Below are 22,576 nucleotides of genomic sequence, written 5' to 3' on the forward strand. Positions count from 1 at the left end.
AAGTACGAGACGAAAGCTTAAAACCCTAAAAGCAAGCCATTCTTCAAATACTGAAATCTAAATCCTATTTTATTATGCTGTCAATGAACTGCTGAGATTCTCCTCTGCTTGTTAACATGATAGCATACAGATGAGAAGAAATAAAAAGTACTGGCCTGTGAAAGGCAAATCAAAAGGGTAGATTGAAGGGATTTCTCGAGTTACTCAGGTGAGTCGTTACGCCCCAGCCAGTGACCCAGCCAGTGGTCAGAACGGTGCAGGTTCCGTTTGGTTGCTCTGAACGCTTAGACACGGTATCCAACTGTCTGCCCAAAAGGCTGAGAACTTGCAGTTTCTTTGTAAGCTTACTGCACAATAAACAAAAGAAGGGAATTTGATACTAACTAAACAGAGAATGAATAGTCAATAACATTGTATAAACTTTTTTCAAGTCACAAATCTTTATGCAGCAGGAGCGACTTTGCATGTCACTGGAGTCTTTTATTGCAAAGGTTGCTTTTTTTTGTTCCCTGCCCTCATCTTTTAGGTGTAAAATGTATTTTTCTAAAATGAAACGCTCACCTGTTGGCAGATAATGGCATCAAATCTAACTTCTACAAAAGAAAACTATAGATTAAATAGAAGTTAAAGTGAATGAAGAAAATGGAGAGCACTATGGTTACAGAGATACTTAAATATTCTGCAGAACTGCAAAATAATTACTTTATGACTTTCAACGTGGGTGGCATGATGTTTATGAAATAAACGATTCCAATAAAAAAATGTATATTTTTTCCATTAAATTTTTCCCAGTAAACTATTAAATTTTTTAAAATATTTCAAGTACCATGACCAACATTTTGAATAAAGAAATAAAACATGTAACAAGTTCCATGCTATCATAACTCAACTATGAAACGAGGTGGCACGTGAAGAAGAAACACAGAGGACAAAATGCAAACACCAGGATATTTGTACAGCAATTTTAAGTGCAGTTAACTAGAGGTTATAGATTTAAACCTGAATTTTCTTACAGTGGAAACATTATTGTATGCATCATGGTGTATATTTCTCAGAATGCGTTAGCTGTCAAGTTTAAGTAATACCTTACATGCCCTTTTTGTAACTTGCAGAATTAGCTTTATGAAACCCAGCTGTTCAAAATAAAGCCTGGACTAGCAGTGCCATCTAGCATCTTTAAAAAAAAAAAAACCCAACAACAGAATCGGAATTGGTAGGTTAACATTTATTAAGACTATCAATCTTTGTAACAGAACTATGCATCAAGTCATAACCCTCAAGTGAGCAATAGGACATGTTTTGATAAATAATGTTACCAAATGTAACATCTGCACACATCACAAAACATCTGGACAATAAAAGTGTCAGACAAAACTCTTTAGCCTTTGAAAGAGTTGAACTGAGACGGGGAAGAAGAGAGCTGCATTTACTCATGCAGTGTTTGGTTATGATACATGGACAGCGTGAAGCTGTGATAAAGACGGGAAGAAGGAACAGTGAGAGGTTTTCTTCCTTAAGCAATATAAAATACGGAGAACACTTTAGATGACCAAAGAAAATATTTGCTTATGCCAGTAAAGAGAAACATCTGTTTTGCATGGCTTAATAAATGAATCCCCCATTCTGAAATCTAACAGACTTCTGCTTTGCACAGGTATATATTGACATGTAACAATGCATATGAAATATATTCATTTGGTCCCCTCTGTATGGAGTTAAAGGGCTTAAGATTTGCAAAAGTATAACAGTGAGCGAAATTTCACCCACTTTTATTGTTTGTTGAAGAGAATGAATTGCTTGGCATTGCATAAGACAAAACATGAAAACAAATACTGCCTCTCAGAGCCTACAGTATAGAAGACAGGCTCTGAAATGACAGGATGTACTGGGAAGCCTTGAAACACAGTCATTAATTATCGTCATTGTTAGGAGCGAGCCTTTAGAAAGAACTTGAGTGCAAACAAGGATGGGAAGACACTGTAGCATAAGGAGCTCAGAGAAACAGAAGTGAGATGAGTTATTATTACAACCTCAGTCACAGCAGCTCCTTGGCACAACACAGTGTATATATACAGATATAGACACACACCTTTGCCCCATAGCTAAGAATCATTTCTATATTGCATAAAACAGAGGAATTAATTACATCACAGGCATGATAATTACATTATGAATCTTCCAGTTGAAAGCCCCTGAAGAACCAGTACAAGACCCTGGTGAAAAATTACTAACATCTTGGTGAGTTTCAAACATCTGCCACTGTTTTCCCCTGTTCCTGTGCATTTTTGTGTGGACATTCCCTGAGAAAAGTTTCTTTGATCTAGAACTGTAAATTGCAATACTGATTATGCTGTTCATGATGCAAAATTCTTCTCCCACCCCAGCTAAGTTTTCTTGGAATAGAAACAAAAAAAACCTACAAAGTTTTAAACAAATACCTCTGGAGTAAAACTAGCCTCACTGAGTCTAGATGCCCAGTCACCCAGCTCAGATAACCAATGTGTCCAGTCTATGAGACACCACCAACAAACTTTGTTTCCGCACAAACACATACAAAGCAAACCAATTGAGACAATTTAATATAACATTCTTCATCCGGCTTACATGTTAAAAATAAGCTATGTCAATGAAACTGTTTAGCAGCCATTGTAAAGTAACCTGCAACTATCTCAAAATCATTGTTCTGTTAGCAGCCCTATTAGAAAAGTATTACATCTAGATATTTATTTAGGTATTTATTTAGGTGATTTTCTTTCAGGGAACAGGTGCATTTTATCAGCCAAAAGCCTCACTTTATTACTATCTGCTTATTACAACTGCTATTACATAAGGTGTTGTGACCTTTAACTATGGCACAGCATTCAGCTGAGTTAGAAACAAATACTAAATACCTATCCATGATACTGTCACTTTCCATGTCAAGGCTTGGACTATTTGATCATTTATTTTTCCAAACCACTTTTTTTCCTAGATAGAAATGCTACTTTGTAAGAATAGTTATTTTTAAAATACAATGGCAGCAGTACTTTCAAAAAGACCAGCACATTTTACAAAGAGAAGTGGAAAAGCAAACTACAGTCTGATAAAATGTTTTTACCTTTGTAAAAAAATACACAAATGGCAGGAGTACGCCGTGTGTTTTCCAGTATAATCACCTTAACTTTAGACCTACTAAGAAAGGAACAAGATGCACTTTGAAAGAGAGTCAAAAGCAAACGTGGGAACATAGGCATGGCAGATGTTTTACAGAGCTCCCTTCTGCCTTCAATTGCTTATTTCAAGCTTGCTGGAAAGGAAATACTATGAGGTGGTAACCCAGAGAATGTTTGTGGGGTTTTTTTCCCCACACTTTTCAACTTTCTGTTTAAATGCAAGTTAGTATCTTTTTGATGTGTTCTAATTAAGAAAATTTTATTTTCCCTTCTTACTTTATTTCTGTTATGGCAGGCTGGTGTGATTCAAAATTCACACCCACTGTGTGAATTTCTGTTTATAGACTTAGGGAGGCAAGGTACCTTATATACACTAGTACAGTTATTTATGCAGATCATAGCAGTTTATTCAGAAGACTCATCAGACCTCTGCAGAGCTCAGGGCTTGATATAAGAGTGCTCCCATTTGTTAAGCATCATCCCTTTAATGTTTAAATAGTAAGAATGTTTCCAAAAGAAACCAACAGCAGAGAATAAAAGGGAGGGAAAACATATTCAAACTAGACATCCCCCACAACTAACCCAGTGGCACAAAACTGGTTTTTGCCTAAGGCCACTGAGAGCATAGGCACAGGATGTTTTCCTAAAGGGAGGAGGGGCTAGCTTGACCTTTCAATTTATAAAGGGAAACCACACACCCAGGTGTTGCAGCTCTGCTCACGAGGAGCAATTAGGGCATAATCTGGGTTGTTTATTTTGTTGGGTTCAGAGGTCCACGCTGAAAGATCAAAAAGGACTTATAGTCATTCAGTAAACTCCACGAATATGATTTTTTCAACTGGCTTTTGTATTGGTACTGTCTAGTTATTTGTTTGGAAAGAAAAAAACAATCTCTTTGAATAGGAAATCCCACTTGCACTACAACAAGGCAAATTGCTCCTTCAAGTTAAAGCTGGATTTTAAAGGAAAAGAAACTTGAAAGGAAATCTGTGCCTGTATAGTGAGCAGCAGCCATTCAGTTAAAGGTGTATTCTTAAAACTGATACAGCAAATCCTTTCTAGATGAATCCACTTTTGCTGAATATTTTGTGACTTAAGATATATTGTTATAAAAAAATCTTAGTAAAGAGATTGATTTAGTATATTTTAAACCAGTAATGGGCTTCAGAGACAGAACAAATCTGCTTGTTATATATACAGATGTATAAAAGAAAACATATAGCCATCAATTACAACAGGTGCTTTAATGCACTTTTCTGGACAACAGTGACAACAATGTCACAGCCAAAGTTGCACAATTACCTCTGCAACTTTCCTAGAATGAAGAAGTCAAGCTCGCGTGGTTCTTCTAGCCCAAACTGTGCCAGTGTGGCAAAGAAAGTTGGGCAGTATTTCAAACAAGCAATAAAAAAAATGTTTCTCAGGCTGTCAGCACGGAACCAATAGTGAGAGAAATAGGATATGCTGTGGTGTTCCCAACCTCTGGTCTCTTGAATCTCTCCAAAGATTTATAGGTGTTGTCCTAAAAGTGCAGCCCATTAGTGTGGTCTCAGGTTTCTTTAAAATAGTCCTGCATCGAAGATGTGCATGGTAGACCCTTTGACCATGATATTGGTTCAAGGGTAAATCCGACTGTAACACCTTAAGTCACTTTTTTTTTTTTTTTTTTTTTTAATTGGAGGTGGAATATAGTACCTGAAGGACAATTGCTTGTGTCATCCGCCTAGGAAACACAGGTCCTTCTGTGGGACAAGACCTATCATTTATTATATGGATATGCAACTTTTAGCGTATTACAATGTCTTGGACAATCTTTAAGCAGGAAAGAGATTCCTCCCCTCTACTGAAGTGCTTGGTAGTTGATTTGTCATCAACTACCCACAAGAGAGAAGGAGGGTAAAAATAGTCATTCTTCACAACAAATTCTTTTCCAAATCTTTCAGATTCCCTGTCAATGCCTTTTCTGTGGCTACTGTTCTTGCAGCTACAGGGGACCTTGGCCAACAGGATGGCAGGCCAGCCATACAGTGGAAATTCTCTGAAATCTTGAGACTGGCACAGAAAGATGTCAAAACTTGCCAACAGAGTTAAGTTACTGCAACAACAGGCTGGGATACAGCAATCTGGTCGCTACTGTTGCAAAGACTTGTACACAACCTCAAATTAACACACTGTTAGCTTGATCCAGAAGACACTCATATTAACAGAGACCTTTTTCCAGCTGACGTGACAGATCTTTGGGTCAGGAATTGTAAGCAGCCTTCTTTGTGTGTAGGGTTTCTTTCAGTGTGTGAACGTAAATCATGAAGGTTATGCCAGCAGTACCTACCTGGGATATGTTGGGATACGGCAGCCAAAAGCATCAGAAAGGAATTAATACAGGGTACTTTTTTTCTTGAGATATTCTATTTATTTCTAATGTTTGCTGACTTTTAATGTTACATCAACAAGAAACTTCAAATAAAGACAGACTGGCTGTTTGGTCTTGTCTTCACTGTTTAGAAGTTTCCTCTCTAAGATGTTCATGGAAAGAAAATAAAATCCAAGTCTAACATCTCCAACTTCCAGAGCAGCCCATAAGCCTAGGCATGTCCATTTATTTTATTTTTTTTTACCTATGATACCCATGAAAATGAGGCAAATATGTTTTTCTAAAGGAAATAGCACATGAAAAAATTGGTACTGTAAGATCTGATTCACTGCAACATCTTCTTCCATTCCATTCTGACTAACACAAAGACCAGTGATGTAGAAATGTCGGCCCTCATTTTATATGACATTAATATTTTCCACAGCTTTGATACTCTAAGACAAAAATTACATCAGAATCAGTTCTGCTATCTTTAGCTTCAATGAAGAAAAACTACAGCATTCTATAGGAGTCACAAAACTAGTTTTTCTCTCATCAGAGCTAAAAGCTAATTTGCCACGGCACAAACAGGAAAGAGTAAATCTATTTCTGAATGCATCTGTTGGTTATGAACACAAATTAAGCTGAGTTTTTGTTCTTTTTAACTGATGGAAAAGTTTAAAATCTCAAAAAATACTGTTAGAGCAGAAAATAAAATATAGAAGTTTTAACTTTTTTCATTTAAAAATAAGTGTCCTGAAGTCAGACAGCCATTTCTTCATTTTTATATAACTGGAACATGGTTTCATTTTTGTTTTCATTGTTTCTTTTTTTTTTGGGGGGGGGGGGGGGGTAAGGCTGTTGTACAGATTTGTGAATTTCTAGTCCATAAGCCAGAGGTTGTCATACTCAGAGCTTGTTCCTCCTCACAGTGTTGACTAGAATCCACTGTTGGAGGCTTCTGAAAAGTTATTTTTAACCACAAGTTACTGTACCAGCTGCAGGAATTGTGTGGAAGATAGACACAGGAAAGAGGAGTTCTCTGTAGTATATGTTACAACACAAGATGACAAGATGGATCTGATAGCCATAATAGTTATTTCTGGCTTTAGTGTTTATGAAAAAAATAGAATCTTTATTAATCATAGATGCAAATTTTATTCCATATTTTAAAGAAAGCCTACCATGTACAAAGCTGGTAGTAATTAAAAAAGAAAGGCAAGATGTAATTGAGAAATAGAGAAGCAAATTCAATGGTTTATTTCTTAAAATGTTAAAATACATCAGATGAGAAAAATGGCAAATGAACAAATAAGCAGATAAGCAAAATCTTATTTTGTCAGCTATTTTACAATCCAAAGTAAGTCAATACTACACGTAAAGAAAAAAATTGCTGCACAGATGGAGTAGCAGACCCGGATTCTGGAGATTTGGCTTGTACTTCTGCTCCTGGCCTTCTGGGTTGCCTTCAGCAAGTCACTTCCATAGCTTGTACCTCAGTTTTGTAGTATGTAATATGGATTTCCTCTGAAAAGCATTTTGAGGTCTCTTGGTAATGGTCTCATCGTTAAATTGTATTGGTTTTGTATTTTACTCTGATCTTACCCTTTTTGAAGGCAAAATATAGTTCAGGCATGTGGCATATAATTTATTCCACAGCACTAACCTTGGGCAACTAATGTTAACCCAGGGGTATTTGCAGTATCCAAAATGGGAATTTAAGGCAGCCTTATTCATCTAATCAACTGAACTTTTGAAAACCTTTGCTCAGAGATTGTTTAAAGTTCCTAGGGGCCTCAGGCTTCAACAAAGGTGCATTGGAACCTACAAATCAACTTCTACTGTGTAAGAAAGCACCTAAACTTGGACAGTACCAAGCAACTCTGCACACTAGTGCCTACCTTCTATCATGGTGTAAGCACATGTCCTGCTGGAATCCTGAAATGAAATCTGCTTATTTCCATGAGGGATTCAATCCAGTGGGTGTTATCATACCTGTGAGAAGGGAGACTTGAATTTCAGTGCCTGCTTGGACTGCTGCTATTTATTTTGCATTAGGTGTCGTAAAATGCATAAACATACCCTGGAGCATTGACTGGGACCTTAAATCTTTATTTTAAGAGGAAAGCTTTAACCCTAGTTAAACCCTTTAACCACAGTTGGTGTTTTTCTGGATATGAGTGCATGCCAAGCAGAAAAACATTAGAAGTGAGTAAGAAGAAGAGAGATTATTTCACCTAACATGGCTCAAGCACTTTGTTGGACTGGAAATGCGGACCTAAATCCTCTTCAGGCACAGCGATTTGAACTGAAAAATCCCATCAAGTTAGTAAGAACCTGTGGATGAAAAGTGATGGCCACTTGTGCTTTCACCTCTGTTTGCAAGTACCGATTCCTACTTCATTTGAACAAAGAAGATTTACCTGAAATGTCTATACATTCAAAGAAGAAGGCAGCATCTTCCTCTAGTAAGGAAACAGCACCTAGGTCTTCAACAGAGTGGTAACCAGGTGAGTATGTTTTCTCTTAGGTATACAGACAGCAATCTAGATGAAACAGGCTGTGGCTTCTTCTAGAGGAGCAAAGCATCTGATACTTAGGGACTATGATGATGAACATCACAGTGCCGAAATCCTTTATTATGAACAGATTCTCATGGTAGTTATATTGCACAGAACCAGGAGCTCACTTGTTGACATGATGATGTCTCCAGACACCCAGCAATTTTTGGTGTTTCTTACAGTGTTTCAGTTCAGATTCCAACTTTGTAACTCATACATTTTCTCCAAAAAATATGTAGGAAGAATGTTTTAGACATCTTGCACCTACCCATAAGAAATGACATTCTGACTGTGATGTAAAGGCATAATCAGTAACTGGTCTGACATGGGTCAAACACTGTCCAGGCCTAGTTCAGGTCCTTAGTACCTTAACTCACTGTCATATTTATTACAGCTAATTTCAAGAATGTTGCAAAATGATGTCGGTGAAGGGATAGGGAGGGAGGGTGTGTGTACCCACACACATTACTCAAGAGGTTGATTCAGTCAGGGTTTGTGGCACTATAAGTTACAACTTCCTGAGTTTTTATTATTGAATTATTTGTCTGAATGCCGACTATCTGAGGATATGATTCTTAGTATAGTTCCCAGTTTTCCACGTCTTTTATCTACACAGAAAATACCACAAAATCTGGCTCAATAAAAGACAAAGACAAGACTACTTCAAACTTATGGAGTATTTACACAGTTAAATCTTTGACACAATTAACATGGTTAAATTCTTGACACAACTTAAAACTGCCAGTAGCTCTACGAGTACAAAAAAGAATTGGTTAACAATCTGGATTGTTAACGTAGCCTTGATTAAGAGTGACAAATAAACAGCATCATGACAGATGAAGCCCTTCTGAGTCAGGTAGCTTCTTGTGAGATTTTTTCCCCCCTTTCCATGAAGGATGATAATATCACCAGCAAAAGATTCCTTCCTCTAACGCAGCATCAGAGGAGTAAAAGGAACTCAGTCTACATATTCTCTGCTACTACCATCCCCAGCAAAATACCTTGGTGCATGAAGCAAGTGCACACAAAGCTCCTATGCCATAGCAGACCAAGGTCCAAGACAGAGCAACAAGGGTAGCTGAAGAGGTCCTCTTTTTCTCAGCTGTAAGGATGCATTCTTCAGGCTAATTGGTTACAAATGTTCGCTTAACAAGCAAAGTTATTCTTATGTTACAGTAATGCAATAGTGAGTCTTGAAGACTTTAAATGTTGTTCACTTGTCTTTCTAAATCAAAATCACCCAGCAATTATTATGGGAAAAAAAACATTACTTAAAGCAAATGTCATATTTAATCTAGGGGAAATTTGTATCCCAGAATTTAATGGATTGTTAGCATTCTTTTATGTTTTATGGGTTGTTTTGTTTTTTTTTTAACAGATAGCAAACCCTCTATATGAATGGAGAACATAGTTAAAAAACCCCAAGGATTAGAAACAAAAGTAGAAGCCTTTTGCTGCAATGCTATTGATTTTTTCACTCAGATGTGATCAAATAGTCATACTATCTGACAGGTATTCAGTGCACTGTATAAAACAAACTGCTAAATCAAACTCCTAGTGGATGTGCATACAGCACGAATATACTACACTGGAAAAAATATAGGAAGAATGAAAAAAATCATCATACACTGAATGAGCATTAATTACTGTCTTCCTTAGTCTACACTGGGAATTTCCAGGGAATTTCTAGAATTGTCACACCCTCATGTATTTTCAGCAGTTTGGTCAGCTCAGGAAAACCACATAGAATCTGTTGAAGTCAGCTGCCCAGAATCAACCGAAATTTGAGTCCTGTTTATTCTCTAAGTTTTGCAGAATTAAGAGTTTTAGAGAGGATCCTCATAAAAAGAAGTGGAAAATAAATTATTGTGAATGGATGGGAGAGCTTGCTCTGTTCTTCCTTATGCTGTAGTTTCGCAGGAGATGTCACTTAGTAATGCAAGCATTTTGTTAAGCTTTTAAGCAAAACCTATTTGCTTTCTTCAGAATCATGAAACTATAGGAGAGAATCTAGCAACCATCTAAACTCATCCCTGCACAAATCAGGTCCACCTAGAACAACCCAACAAATTTCTTTCCAACTTTTGAAACTTCCCATGAAAAAGCTCATGCAACCTACTGGTTCCTTGTAATGCTCATCAGAACCACCAAACATTGTGCCATAATAATGACCTTCTCCTGAAGGATATATAATGGCTACTTTGGTACCATTCTTTCCAGTTATGAAAATGTTAGTATCTGTCAGACTTGGAAAAGTGCCATGAAAAAATAGTTTTTATTCTCACATTTTGGGTAGGTTTTAATCCCTTAAAAATCTTCAGAATCTCACTCCTGATACCCAGATTTCTACAAGAAGTTCACACCTAAGGAATTGTTTATAAGCCAGCTGAAAGTATGAGTAGGAAAAGCTGAATAAAGCAGCCCTAAGAGTACTTTAACACACATGTAGCTTTGAACATATGTGCTGTCATATTGAAATTTATTGGAATGTGCAGGTGCTAAAGCACAGGCATAAGAAATTGTCTAGATGGCTGGCAGAGGGCCCAAAGTTCTGTAGGGCCAAGCCCAGTTTTGCTTAAAGATTGCTAAGAAATTAGAGGGTCTTATTTATGGGTAGTGTTTTCTATGTCATGATTCAGTGAGTTGACTTGCGGTTTTCTCCCTGACATTAACCTCAGTAATTATCTCTTCATAGATATGACTTGCACATTTGCTCCTGTTGTAGAGGTCAATACTTTTTACACATTAGCTGATGTTGACTGATTTGCTTTCGTCAGAAATCCAGGCTAGACATAGTCATTCTTGGCGCCAGGTCTCTCCCTACTCCCAATTCCATTCAGCGTTCAGAAAGGAGATCTACACGTGTCAGTCATCAATCAAAAAACTGGGGAGATGGCATCCCAGCCATTACTTCTCTGCAGATGCTCCATGTCAAGAATAGTATAGGCTATTTTCAGGGTCCACAACACTGTCCATTTCTGAACAGATCTTCAAGGACAAGTTTCCATTGCAGAGGATGTATGGCTTCTCCTTAGCTCCCATTTGAGGATACTAAGCAATTGCAAGAATGGAAGGACATTTCTTCTGGAGGCCACCAGGGAGCATTTTGTCCAGTGGAGCTGTGCATAAGCTCCCAGTCTTAGACTTCTGAAGGAGCACCTTTTACTGCAAACTGTAGAGAAAAAAAAAAGCTTCATTTCCTTCATTCCCCTTTCCTCAGAGTGGTGACTTGTGGTGGCTTATCCAATGATGTGATTTGTTGACAAATTTGAATGCATGTCCATAGGGAACCAGGACCAGGAAGACAATTTGGTAGTTAAATTGTATAGTCTGAGTTAATACATTATTTGTAAATGCTTTTAAAATTTTTTCTGACTAATTGCCATTCAGTAACTATGAATCTAACTAGCTAGAGTGTGTTTGTAGGGAGCATTTACCTGCCACTTTACTAACTAGCTAAATAAATAAACAAATAAATAATGGAATTGTTAATTAATTGAAGAGTTTCCTGCCTTTTGTGTATGCCTGACACAAGTACCAACAAACGAAGCTGAATTGGGGCAGGCTGAAGCAAGGGTCACCACTGCTTTGTTAAAACGTTTGTACAACAGACTCACAGAAGTTCAGAAGACATTAAAAGAACTAGTGTTGAATGCCTCAGAAATTAAGCAAATATTTTTATGCCTGCATCATCTGTGGATACTGTAGGTTGGCCTATCTATTGAGCCCTTCCATATGCTCTCCTCTGCTTAGACAGCATTTTGTATTAAGTAGCGCTTTTCCACAGACAACCGTCAACGTTTGCCATGGCAAATTTGCTTTTTGTTGTTTATATTTCTATCATTTAGATACACAAACAGGGCTCCAAGATGATATTCTTTTCCAAGTGATCACGTGAATAGGATACCTTGGTGATTCAGGGCTGGAAGGAATATCGGAGGCAAGGCAGCACCACAAGTAGAGTAGAAGAGAAAGACATAGAGGTGTCTCTCCTTCTTTGGCTTCCTCTCTCCATTCTTTGGGTGTAAGAAGCTCTTGTATGCTTTTGAAAACTGCCCAGAATAAGCTTAAACCATATTCACAGGCTCCTGCTGCTTGTTGTGATCAGTAATGTCTCTTGGTTTGGTGAATTCCAGCCTGGTTTATGGAGTACATATTTCTGAGCTGCACTGAGAAAAACTACAGCAGGTTTTTTTTTTAGTATTTAGAAATATCCAGGAAAGGTATTTTATCAATTATTGTCGTGCAAAAAACCAATGTGTGTCATTTTCAGAGTGCTTTACTTTTAACTACATGTAGGATACATGAAATGTGATGTCGAGTTTACTGAATCTGGCATTTAGGAGCTAATTGTTATCATCAGTAACTAGCAACATGATTAAAATCTGCAATAATTTGGATCTGTGTGGCCAGTTGTTACCCATATGCTGTACAGAGAAATAATCTCTTTAAGCCTTGCAGAATGGATGACTGGTCTTCAGAGAGTTACTTAAACCTTTAACATGCTGTAAACATTTTAAATAATACTAGAAAGAAGATACCATATTGTTATTCTTTGTCTCTGTATTTTGATCTCAATAAAAGGCTAAACAATCTGCTAATAAATATAGAACTAATTAAGCTGCATTTCCAAAATCATAATCAGCAGCTGGAGAGTACTTCTATAACAGAAGAAAATCATCTTTAAAAAGATCACAACTAAGCAATAAGCTGACTTTGAGGGACTTGTTCTTTGATACAGAGCCTAGAACAGCAGTAGAGCCTGGCTGTTCCTTTTTAAATCCAGGACTAAACAATAAGGAGGGTGTATCTAGCTGGCAATTATATCTGAGTCATGGTGTTCTTACTAATAACATTAAGGGTACTGGTATGCCCTAAGCTATAAAGTGCTTAGGAAAAAATCCCGTATATTTGAGCTGACTCCACATTTGTTTTTTGTTTTTACGCTGTCTTCAATGAGATAAGTTTGTCACATATACATGAAAAGGTATGGTCATAGGTGGTGTCCAACACTGCACAGCGCTTCTGTGGAAACACAGGTGGAGTGTACCCTACATGAGCTTCTGTGCTACATATCTCCCAGATGATGCCGTATGTAGGAAGGCTGACAGGTGCCCAGCCTGGCTTGCAGCAGCTCTGGCACTGCCCGCTCAGTGGGAGGCACGGGGAGCTGTCCCTTTCTTCCCAGCCTGGCCCCACACCTCTCGGCTAGCAAAGGGCTCACTTCCATCACCCTTCCTCACGCTGAGAGGTGCTTACTCACAGAACTAATTCCAGTGACTGCTACAAATTAACTGACAAAGAAAAGGCAATGTGTGAGCTCCCCCTGCAATGTGTGAGCTATTAACTAGCTCAGAGGGAGCCCAGCTGGCTACCCTGGTTGCCTGTGGTGAGGCAAGCATGTTCAGCTGTTGGGCTGATGTTCCTAGCTGTCAGCTCTGTTTCAAATAGCTCCACAAGCAATGCCTAGAAGTGACTTCTTTGCTCCCTTCCAGTAGCACTCAAGAAGGATGGAACCTAGCGGAGCTGCAGAATTTTGGTTTGACTTTGTTACCTTTCTAAAAGGGATCATGTTTGGATCCAGGAAGAGTACCATATAGTTAGCACCTTTCAGGGTATGCAGCCCTCCTCATAAAAAAGCGTGTATAACTTTTTTGGGTTTGCCTCAGTTACATGCCACACAAAGACCTTTTCCAGTAAATTAATAGACACAATTCATGGATGCAAAGATGACATTTAAGTACCAAATTATGTCTATGTCTGGAAAGTTTCCTCCAGGGAATGGGAGCTTCAATGTCACACATAAGCCAACACCTTGTTTCAGCTGAAGGTTTGGATCCTAGGAACAATTAGTGAAAACGTTTATAGTGTATCTTCAGAAGAAGATGTATAAACAGTTAGAATAACCAGTATGGGGAAAAAAAAATAATTACAGTCAGCATTATCCATTACAAGGAAAACTCACAGGTTTATGTGGACAGAGGGTATATAGGAATGCACAAAGTATTTCCTCAGAGTCACGGTAGGTTTCCACATGGAAAAGGTAGGCTTAGATGAGATTGAGTGGGGGGGGGGAAAGAAAGAATCTGCAAAGACGTGACTGACCTTTGCTTCTTCCTGGCAGTTTCTTACACTTTTGTCCTCAATCACATATATTTATAGGAGTATAAGTGGCCTGCATTCATGGTAGTTCTGTATGAATTGAGAAAGAAAAACAAATCCTCTAAGATTAAAGTAACTCCTTGAAAATATTGCCTTTTTAATTATGTTTGTGCTGCAGAGTATGCAAAACTGGCTGCCAGCAGACCATTACTAAACACGGTCAGTGTCCAACCCACGCACATAGCTATTTATGGCACCACAGCTCAATGTCTGGGGGTCTGTAGTCTCCTCTAGCTGACCTCCATAGAATGCATTTCTTTACTTATTTCTTCTTCTTTTTTTAATAGTTGTATTTATCAAACAAAAACCATACAGATATTTTCAAATGTCATACATCGCTTTGTAATTTCTCTGTCAGACATAGCATAACTATAAACATATTCTAAGAGAATAGCCATAATTAGCATTTTAAGAAGAGTAAACAATTTTCTTAATTGCCTGCTTGAAGCACAGCATTCAGACAATCTTGCCAATACATCCACGAGAGAAAAACATACCACTAATTTAAGTAATGGGGTAAATCCTGCCTGGTCCCACAATTTATATGTCTGTTCACAAGAAGATGACCTGTGTGGTCCTAAGAGCTGCCATATATTGATTCTGTTCCTTAAAAGAAAAACATAAAAGAGGGTATAGTCCAGCTAATCATTACTTATCACCAGTGGCAGTGGTAGCCCAGCCAACTCTTCATTCTTCCACCAGAACGAGTACCATCTTACTCTTCCTGAGGCCTCAGCCTGGGCTGGGCACTTGGCCATTTTCAGTAGTGACTCTGTAGGCTGGGTAGAACCAGCTCTGGCTGAACTACGTGTTGGTTATCTCAGACATGTTTTGCACGTGTCTGTTGTTATGTCTGACCTAGAAACACAAGTGGTTTTGAAATAAAAAAGAAATGCTGAAACAAGCATTTTATGAACTTCTGCTAAACTCTGCTCGAATTCTTCTCTAGTGTCGGAAGCTTAGTTGGAAAGGAGTGTGCACAGAAGAGCCAAGGAGTAGGCTCCACACACTACCAAATCCCATGACAGGCAACTAAAATAGTATTCTGATTTTATACGTCTTATTCCAGCTTCATACACACAGATGAGTTACACCACCTTCAGTCTTGATCTTTGACAACATAAGGGATTATTTTATACCTCATTCTATATATAAAATTAGAATACTATTAGTATTTTGACACTTTTAAAATGACATTGAGGCACATGAAATGATAAAAAATAGAGACAAATACAATGATGGTGATTTTGCAGATTTCCCAGAAGAAAAAGCTCTAACAATGATTTTTTTTTCTCAAGTTTTAAGACATACTTTACTCAGATAAAATGCGATGGCCTTCAGTCCCTTTGTTGGTGGGCATGAATTCCACAGTGTGAAGATTTCAGCAAGTAGCACTGCATCTCGAATCAAACAGCTTGTCTCATTGCTGGCTGGTGATTGTGGACACTACGTGCCACTGTCTTTTCTTTATAACCATGATTAGTGTTTTACAACACTGCCAAGTTCTGCAGTGTTAGACATATAGACAGAGGCATCTGACCTGTCACTGCCATTTGGCGTTCCTCACCTCAATTCTGGCAGAGCTGTTTCTCTGGAAGTGACATCCCCGACCCAAATCTCTCTTAGTGAAATCACTGGCAAATTTCCTGACACTTTGAATAAGAACAGAGTTAGGTCCCAGGACCAGAAGATGCATGTGCATCTCTCATCGTAATGTAAGCAGCAAATGGTCATGATTGCTATCTAGCAATCCAAACTGAGAGGCTGGTGACATCTGAGAGTTGATTATATTAACACTCAAAAGCATAGACAGAACTTATTTACAACACCAGAAAAGATAATGCCTTGCCTCAGAGAAATCATACAAGGCAAAATCTATTCCAACTACCTTAAAATATTCCTTCTCTGATTCATCTACTTTCCAAGGAAAAAACCCACAAAACCCACAAACAAAAACCCTCCAAAACATACCTCCTTGCTGATCAAAAGACAAAAACATGAGGTAAGATATTGCTACAAGTATCAAAAAGATATTTTCCTTAGTCTATTTTTCATTAAAATTCACCTGTGCAATTAATTTCCCTGAACATTCTTTGGAAAGAAAACAGCCTGAAAAGAAAATCCTTTAAATCTATTTTCTACCTTTTGCACATTTTTTTAGAAAGGGTTTTCTTTATTTCATTCTGTATGGATCAATGTAATTCAGCATTTATAAAACTGCAGCGCAGGAAACTTCACAGAATCTTAGAGCAATAAAAGGCAAAACAAAAACACTGTTTTAGAAGCAGCAGGTACCATTTCTAGTCTAGGACCTGTACTGAAGGTAGCTGCTTTTCAAGTTAGCAATGGAACAATTAATAAAGGAACCCATTAAGGTCTGATTGTTACTGCTAAAAAGGAAGGTTGAATTTCAGTCCTTTGAAGTAACTGAGAATGATTCAGGCCTCATTACAGAGATATAATCTACATTCATACATTTATGTTAGTGATTCAAATCTGTTGGGACAGATTGAATTCCGTTAAATAGTGCATCTTTCCTGTGGAACTTTTCTCAGGCTTTCTCAGGCTAACCTAAGAGGTGACCTGACAATACAAAGTAGTGGGGTATTTAGGGATTCAACTGTGCTATAAAAGAAAGGCTATACAGAAAGTAGAAAAAAGAATGAGATATAATCTAAAAAGCTATGTTAGCTTTTCATTTGGTCTCTGTTTTGTAAATGCCCTCCCTGTCATCACACAGGATAGAAAAGGACTCTATGCGTTGTAGTAGTTTAAAGTATTGCACTGAATATTGCACCTGCCAGAAGCAGATTTAATACGAAACTCCGGATATGTGGGTTTTGTTCTTAACCACAAGATCTTACAACCAACATACAGCCAATCACAAGCTAGAAATAGGCCTAAGCAGAACTCTTCTTGAGTAAATTCAAGACAGTACCTATTTTTTTTTTAATGAGTAGGGATTAAATATATCTGTTTGACCCCCAAACTACTATTTTCTTTTGCCACCAGAGATCCTAAAATGCCAATTCATTGTTTTTTCCAGCATTTGACAGAAAAAAGAAAAAAAATGAAAGGTTGCTTCAAATGTATAATTTTAAGACATTATAGTAATTATTTCTGATTTAGGCTGTTGGAATCAAAAGAACTTCAATTTTAGAAATAACTTGTTGTACCCTTTGTGATCTAAACAGCAAGCTAACATTGACATCAGATTTGTAAACATACATGTAAGCTGTCAGGCATTCACTAAAAAGTAGATTTTTGCTTTTCTTTTTTGTTTTATTTCTTTTTTATTATTAGTTGCCACAAAAGGAAAGCCTAAATCAGATTCACAAAAAAAAAAAAAAAAAAAAAAAAAATCTGAAATGCTTTGCAGTCGGTGCAAATACATGCAGAATAAATACTCTGAACAACATCATAAACCATACTGATTTTAACATTAAATGGTTTCATTTTTAAGGCTGTTTAAATGTCACCCCCAGAAGCTGAACACATAAATTTAGGAGCCGAGTCTCTCCAGAATAAACACCATAATTGGAGAAAATAATTTCTGATTTCTGTTGTGAAGTTAACAATATATTTAACATCCTAATCTAATGAATCAGTCTAATTTTAGAACTATTTCTTCTTTTCTGCATTTTCTGTTGTTTAAATTAAGATTTATTCCAAATGCCAAATGTAATTGCATAGGCAGTTTTCCATTGCATTCCACTGATCTGCATTATTAAAGTGCCTCTACTTCAAAAAAGTTCTGGTTATACGTATTGAGATACTTACTGTGTTCCTGTACCACTTCTCTGCTACTCCATTCTCTTAGCAAATGTTCCACCTACTTGCATTCCAAACCGGATGTTTTACAATACTTGAATACTGAACCAAAATTTAATGTCTCGCATGCTGCCCATATCCTGTCAGTCCCTGATCCCTTATTCTGGTGTTAAAAGATAACACATCATATGGAAGATGCCTGTTAATTATTGGGACAGTTGACAGTTCAGTGATGGGCTAGAAATATAAATCTGTCATAACATTCAGTATGTGAAGTGACAAATCCATTAGGAGAGATGGAATCAAAGGAAAAACCAACAACATATGCCCCTCCAGGAAAATAATAGCTTGAAAAATCACTTTAAAATAGCCTTGAAAATGGAAAAATTGTTTCTTTCTGGCAAAGAAAACTGCATTAGTTTAAACAAAAAAAAAAAAAAAAAAAAAAGGCAAAATATTCAGACAGATTTTATGGGGAAACCTTTGCAATCCCAATAAAGCCCATTTTGCTTTGAAGTCAGATGCGTGATTCAGTAAATGACTCATGTTAGCAATTAGAAAATGGTCATTTAGGGCCCTGATTTCTTTTGAGACAAGGAGGGTGAGGGTGGGGAAACAGACGTAATAAATCTTGAGAGGCTTAAAAGGAAGAGCAGGCTAAAGTGTGAACTTTTTATTTCAGCAACGGAAGCGAGAAATCAGTGATTCATTAAAGGAGGGAGAAAGACCTCCATGGAAGCTGGCAAAGAAGAAGGAAAAGGAGCTAATTATTTCTCTTCCCTTTTTACTCTCTCTGACCAGCATATAATCTGCTTTTCCAGGGTCTGCCTGTAGTATACACTTCTTTCCAACCTCTCCACCCAACCCCTCCTCCAGCGGGGGGGAGGGGGAGATCTAGCAGGCAACAAGCTCCAGGTGGCTTTCTCAAGCACTTCACTGCCAAAAAAATAAAATAAAATCCTCCGCTAGAAAACAAGTTTCTTTGGGGAGGGAGGGAGCGAGGCGGCGGGGGGGGGGAGTGAAGGGGGAGGCAAGCCTCCCTAGAGGGGATTGGTTCAGCCTGGAAGACAGGGAAATTAGTAAAGCATGAGTCTCCAAGCCATGCTGGTGGCCGGCGCTCCGAGAAGAACGCTTTAGGAGCAATTAGCAGCGAGCCGAAGGCGGTGGCGGCGGCTGCCGCTGCAGCTCGGGAGGAAGCGAGGGCAGCTCCCGGGGCTCCCTCCGCGGCAGGCACCGCTCGCTCCAGCTGCAAAAGGGTTTCAGATGTCCCACCGCTGCTTGACCCACTGCAAATAAGGGTTGACCACCAGAGGCACATCCCACCTCTGACTTGTAATCGCTGACATTTAGGCTACAGCTTCCAACCTGTTTACAACCAAAGGGGGAGGGAAAGGAAGGGAAGGGAGTGAGACAAATTGGGATTGTTCCCCTGTCTCTCTCTCTCTCTTTCTTTCTGGATTTTTTTTTTTTTAAATACTGTTCTGGAGAATTCAAAGCAAAACAAAGAAACTGCCTCCTCTGGGGTTGTCAGTGAGAAAGGACGAGTTGTGCAACTGGTTTGGGATTTGCAAAAAAGCAAGGGGGTGGGGATCAGAAGAAGGTGCAAAGCCACAAAGTGTGAGTGCATGTGTGTGTGTGTAAAGGGGTATGTGTGAAAAATCCCTTCCAGCACCCCTTTCCGCTGGTTATTATTTATTTTTGTTGTTGTTGTTGTTCACTTTGCTGTCATCTATTTTTCAGACCTTTCTGCATCTAAGATGGTGAAGAAAGGAGTGAGGAAGAGAACAAAATAACTACTGTGAAGTCTCAAAGCAGGTTGGGGAGTGTGTGCGTATGGGGAGGGGGGGTGGGGTGGGGAAAAGAAAAAAGGAAAGAGGATTAACCACAGCAACCCCCCCAAAAAACCCAACAGCTTTTTTTTTCTGAGGGAGGACTCGAAGGATTAAAAGGCAGCAACTTCTGAGGCGATTTGTCCCCTGAGTTATGGATGTTGGTGCACTTACTTCAGGCCAGATCGCAGCTCAGAGGGATCTAACCAGAAGCAGCAACCACCGGCTCTCCACTTGCCTTTTACCAGGTTTTACCCTTCCAGTATGTTTCATTTGATAAGACATTTTCCAGCGCCCAGAGTTTCAGTACAATGTGCAAATGGATACTGACAAATGGTGCCTCAGCCTTTTCCCACCTGCCTTGTTGCTGCTTGCTGCTGCTCTTCTTGGTGTCTTCTGTGCCTGTCACCTGCCATGACCTCACCCAGGACATGCTGTCCCCGGAGGCCGCCAACTCTTCTTCTTCATCATCCTCCTCCTTCCCCTCGTCCTTCTCCTCTCCTTCCAGTGCGGGGAGACACGTGCGGAGCTACAATCACCTCCAAGGAGACGTGCGCAAGAGGAAGCTCTACTCTTACAACAAGTACTTTCTCAAGATCGAAAAGAACGGCAAGGTCAGCGGCACCAAGAAGGAGAACTGCCCCTTCAGTAAGTACCGCTCTGCCGCCGCGCTGCGCCCCCTGAGCGGCCCGGCCGCGGCAGCCCCGGCCCCGGCGCGCCCGAACCCCCTCGCCGCGGAGGGATGGGGAAGGTGACGCCTCGGCGCAGAGGGAGCGCGGGGCAGAGGCGGGGTGGGCTCCTCCGGCTCCCCGCCAGCCCCGTATCTGCAAATCTCTCCAGTTACATTTGTTTTGCAAATGGCTTCGCCGAGCACAGTTTGTTTCTTTGCTTGGCAGAAGAGCAAATTAGAAAGATTTGTAAGGATGTGGCGCGGAGTGTGTGGGGGCATTGTCTCCCGAATCTGAAAATCATTATCCCCTGTCGTTAAAGTGCCTTGACGAGAACTCTATATTGAAACAATGCACCGATTTCCCCCGCGCACACACACGCTCTTCTCCCCGCGCCGCACAAGAGCTGTCTGCTCCTCGCTCCCTCCTCCCTGACCCTGGAACGTGGCGGGGGGGGGGATGGGGGGGGTGCTCTCTGTCGTGGGGGTGCCCGGCGGGCGCTGGGAGCCGGTGCGCGGCCGCGCAGCCGCCCGCGGTGAGGTGATGCTGGTGCCTTGGCGTGCGCGCTGCGCCGCTCCCGGGCTGCAGCGCCGCTATACCGCTACTCGCTCCATTGTAAACATCTGGGGCTGGGTTCGCACAGACCTCACACGCATTTCATTGTCACTTTTTTTTTTTTTTAAGAAATTATTTCAAAGTAAAAGTCATATAGCTGTTTCCATGGCTGTAGTTTCAAGCTTTTCTGTAGCACTAATTAGGCTTTTAGTAATAGCATGCTTCTGGTAATGTATTTTTGGCTGTCAGTGCTAGAAATATAACCTTTATTCGGTTTTCCTGCCTGTGCAATCTCAAATTGAAGTAACTGTAGTAAATCACAATATATTGTATTGTAACTCTTAAGTGACTGCATCCCACTATAGGAGCATGCTGAGAAAGTAAGCTCTGTTAGGCAAGTGTTAGAGGAAACCCTCTGACTTGCTTCGCTGGTGGAGAAACACGTTTTGATTCTTGGGTTGTTTTACATAAATCCAGATAAACCTGGGGATAAATCTTCTGTTAAATTAAAACAACCTAAAGTGACTTAACTAGGTCCCTTGTTAGCTAATGTGTAAAGTATGGGGTACTTCAGCAAGTTGCTATGCTGTATGACAGACATTACTGTTAATTCAGCTGTGTTTCTATTAAATACCTATAACAGGCTTATAAACAGGGAGGAGAGGGCTGCTGTATCGTATTCCACTACATTACTTGCTCCACCTTGTAACTTCACATTTTTTCATGCACTTGATGTTTGCAAAAGCTTCAGATGTCTATGCAGCTGAATCTTACCACCTCCCTTTCTACTTCAGAGAGCCAAATTCTTGAAAAACAGCTCTGATGAAGGCTTCACTTCCATGAATTTGTGTGGAATCAAGTCCTAGTAATGTATTTCTTAGATTACTTTTTTTTTTTTGTGGAGAAGGACAGCATCATTCTCCTAAAATGGGATTCTGAAAGCTTTGTGTGCATCTCTGAGACCACCAGCCGTTCTGTGTAGAACATTGCTGTCAAAAAGGCTATAAGGAGCTCAATCTGACAACAGCGTACTCAGAGAAGTAACTACTCATCTCAGCAGTCCCACTTAGCCAGCAGAACTGTTCAGTCAGTAAAGTTGCACACATGCATGAGCTTCTGCAAGATCTTCCCAAGAAGAGGTAGAATACACTGAAGTATACGTATACATCTTCTTACTCCTTCAATGTACATGCAAGAACAACCCCCTGTAACTATAGGGTGTGATTCTTTTTTTTCCCTAGTTTTCCAGTCAGTGCATCAGAAAGAGAATTGGCATTGCTGGTGATGTCATGGTTATTGTAGAATAGAATATCTACTGAAAAAGAGGAGAATGTAATTTGTTTCATATAAAAGAAAATCAATGCTTTTATTATACATAACTGTATACTGTCCCTCAAGTTTATGTGCAGTGAAGAAAGGAGTCCCATCAACTTAAAACTTGCAACTTGCTAACTGCACTTACTTCACAAAATCAGAGCTAGTATACAACATCTTTAAATACCAAACAATTAGGACCTTGCTAGCAAAA

At 39.3% G+C, this 22,576-nt stretch overlaps 1 protein-coding gene and 1 long non-coding RNA gene across 10 annotated transcripts in view; one reads left to right on the forward strand and one right to left on the reverse strand.

Moving 5' to 3' along the window:
• Positions 1–6,768: 6,768 nt before the first annotated feature.
• LOC142599427 (uncharacterized) lies at positions 6,769–20,881 on the reverse strand. The gene is made up of 3 exons (XR_012832990.1): positions 20,182–20,881; positions 7,404–7,497; positions 6,769–7,029 (listed from the first exon to the last, which is right to left on the reverse strand). It is a non-coding gene; the product is annotated as an uncharacterized LOC142599427 (long non-coding RNA).
• Positions 19,078–22,576, forward strand: part of FGF10 (fibroblast growth factor 10) — a 65,348-nt gene continuing 61,849 nt past the window's right edge. The window contains exons 1-3 of one of the 9 annotated variants that reach the window (XM_075739926.1): positions 19,078–19,328; positions 19,737–19,811; positions 19,909–20,473. In XM_075739926.1, the coding sequence (XP_075596041.1) occupies positions 20,137–20,473 (337 nt within the window). In that variant the 5' untranslated portion in view covers positions 19,078–19,328; positions 19,737–19,811; positions 19,909–20,136. Of the gene's footprint in view, positions 19,812–19,908; positions 20,474–22,576 lie in introns of all 9 variants that reach the window. The other 8 variants (XM_075739918.1, XM_075739921.1, XM_075739920.1 and 5 more) reach the window with 8 other exon arrangements.

Source organism: Balearica regulorum, chromosome Z, assembly GCF_011004875.1.
Source record: "Balearica regulorum gibbericeps isolate bBalReg1 chromosome Z, bBalReg1.pri, whole genome shotgun sequence".
Classification (NCBI taxonomy): domain Eukaryota; kingdom Metazoa; phylum Chordata; class Aves; order Gruiformes; family Gruidae; genus Balearica; species Balearica regulorum.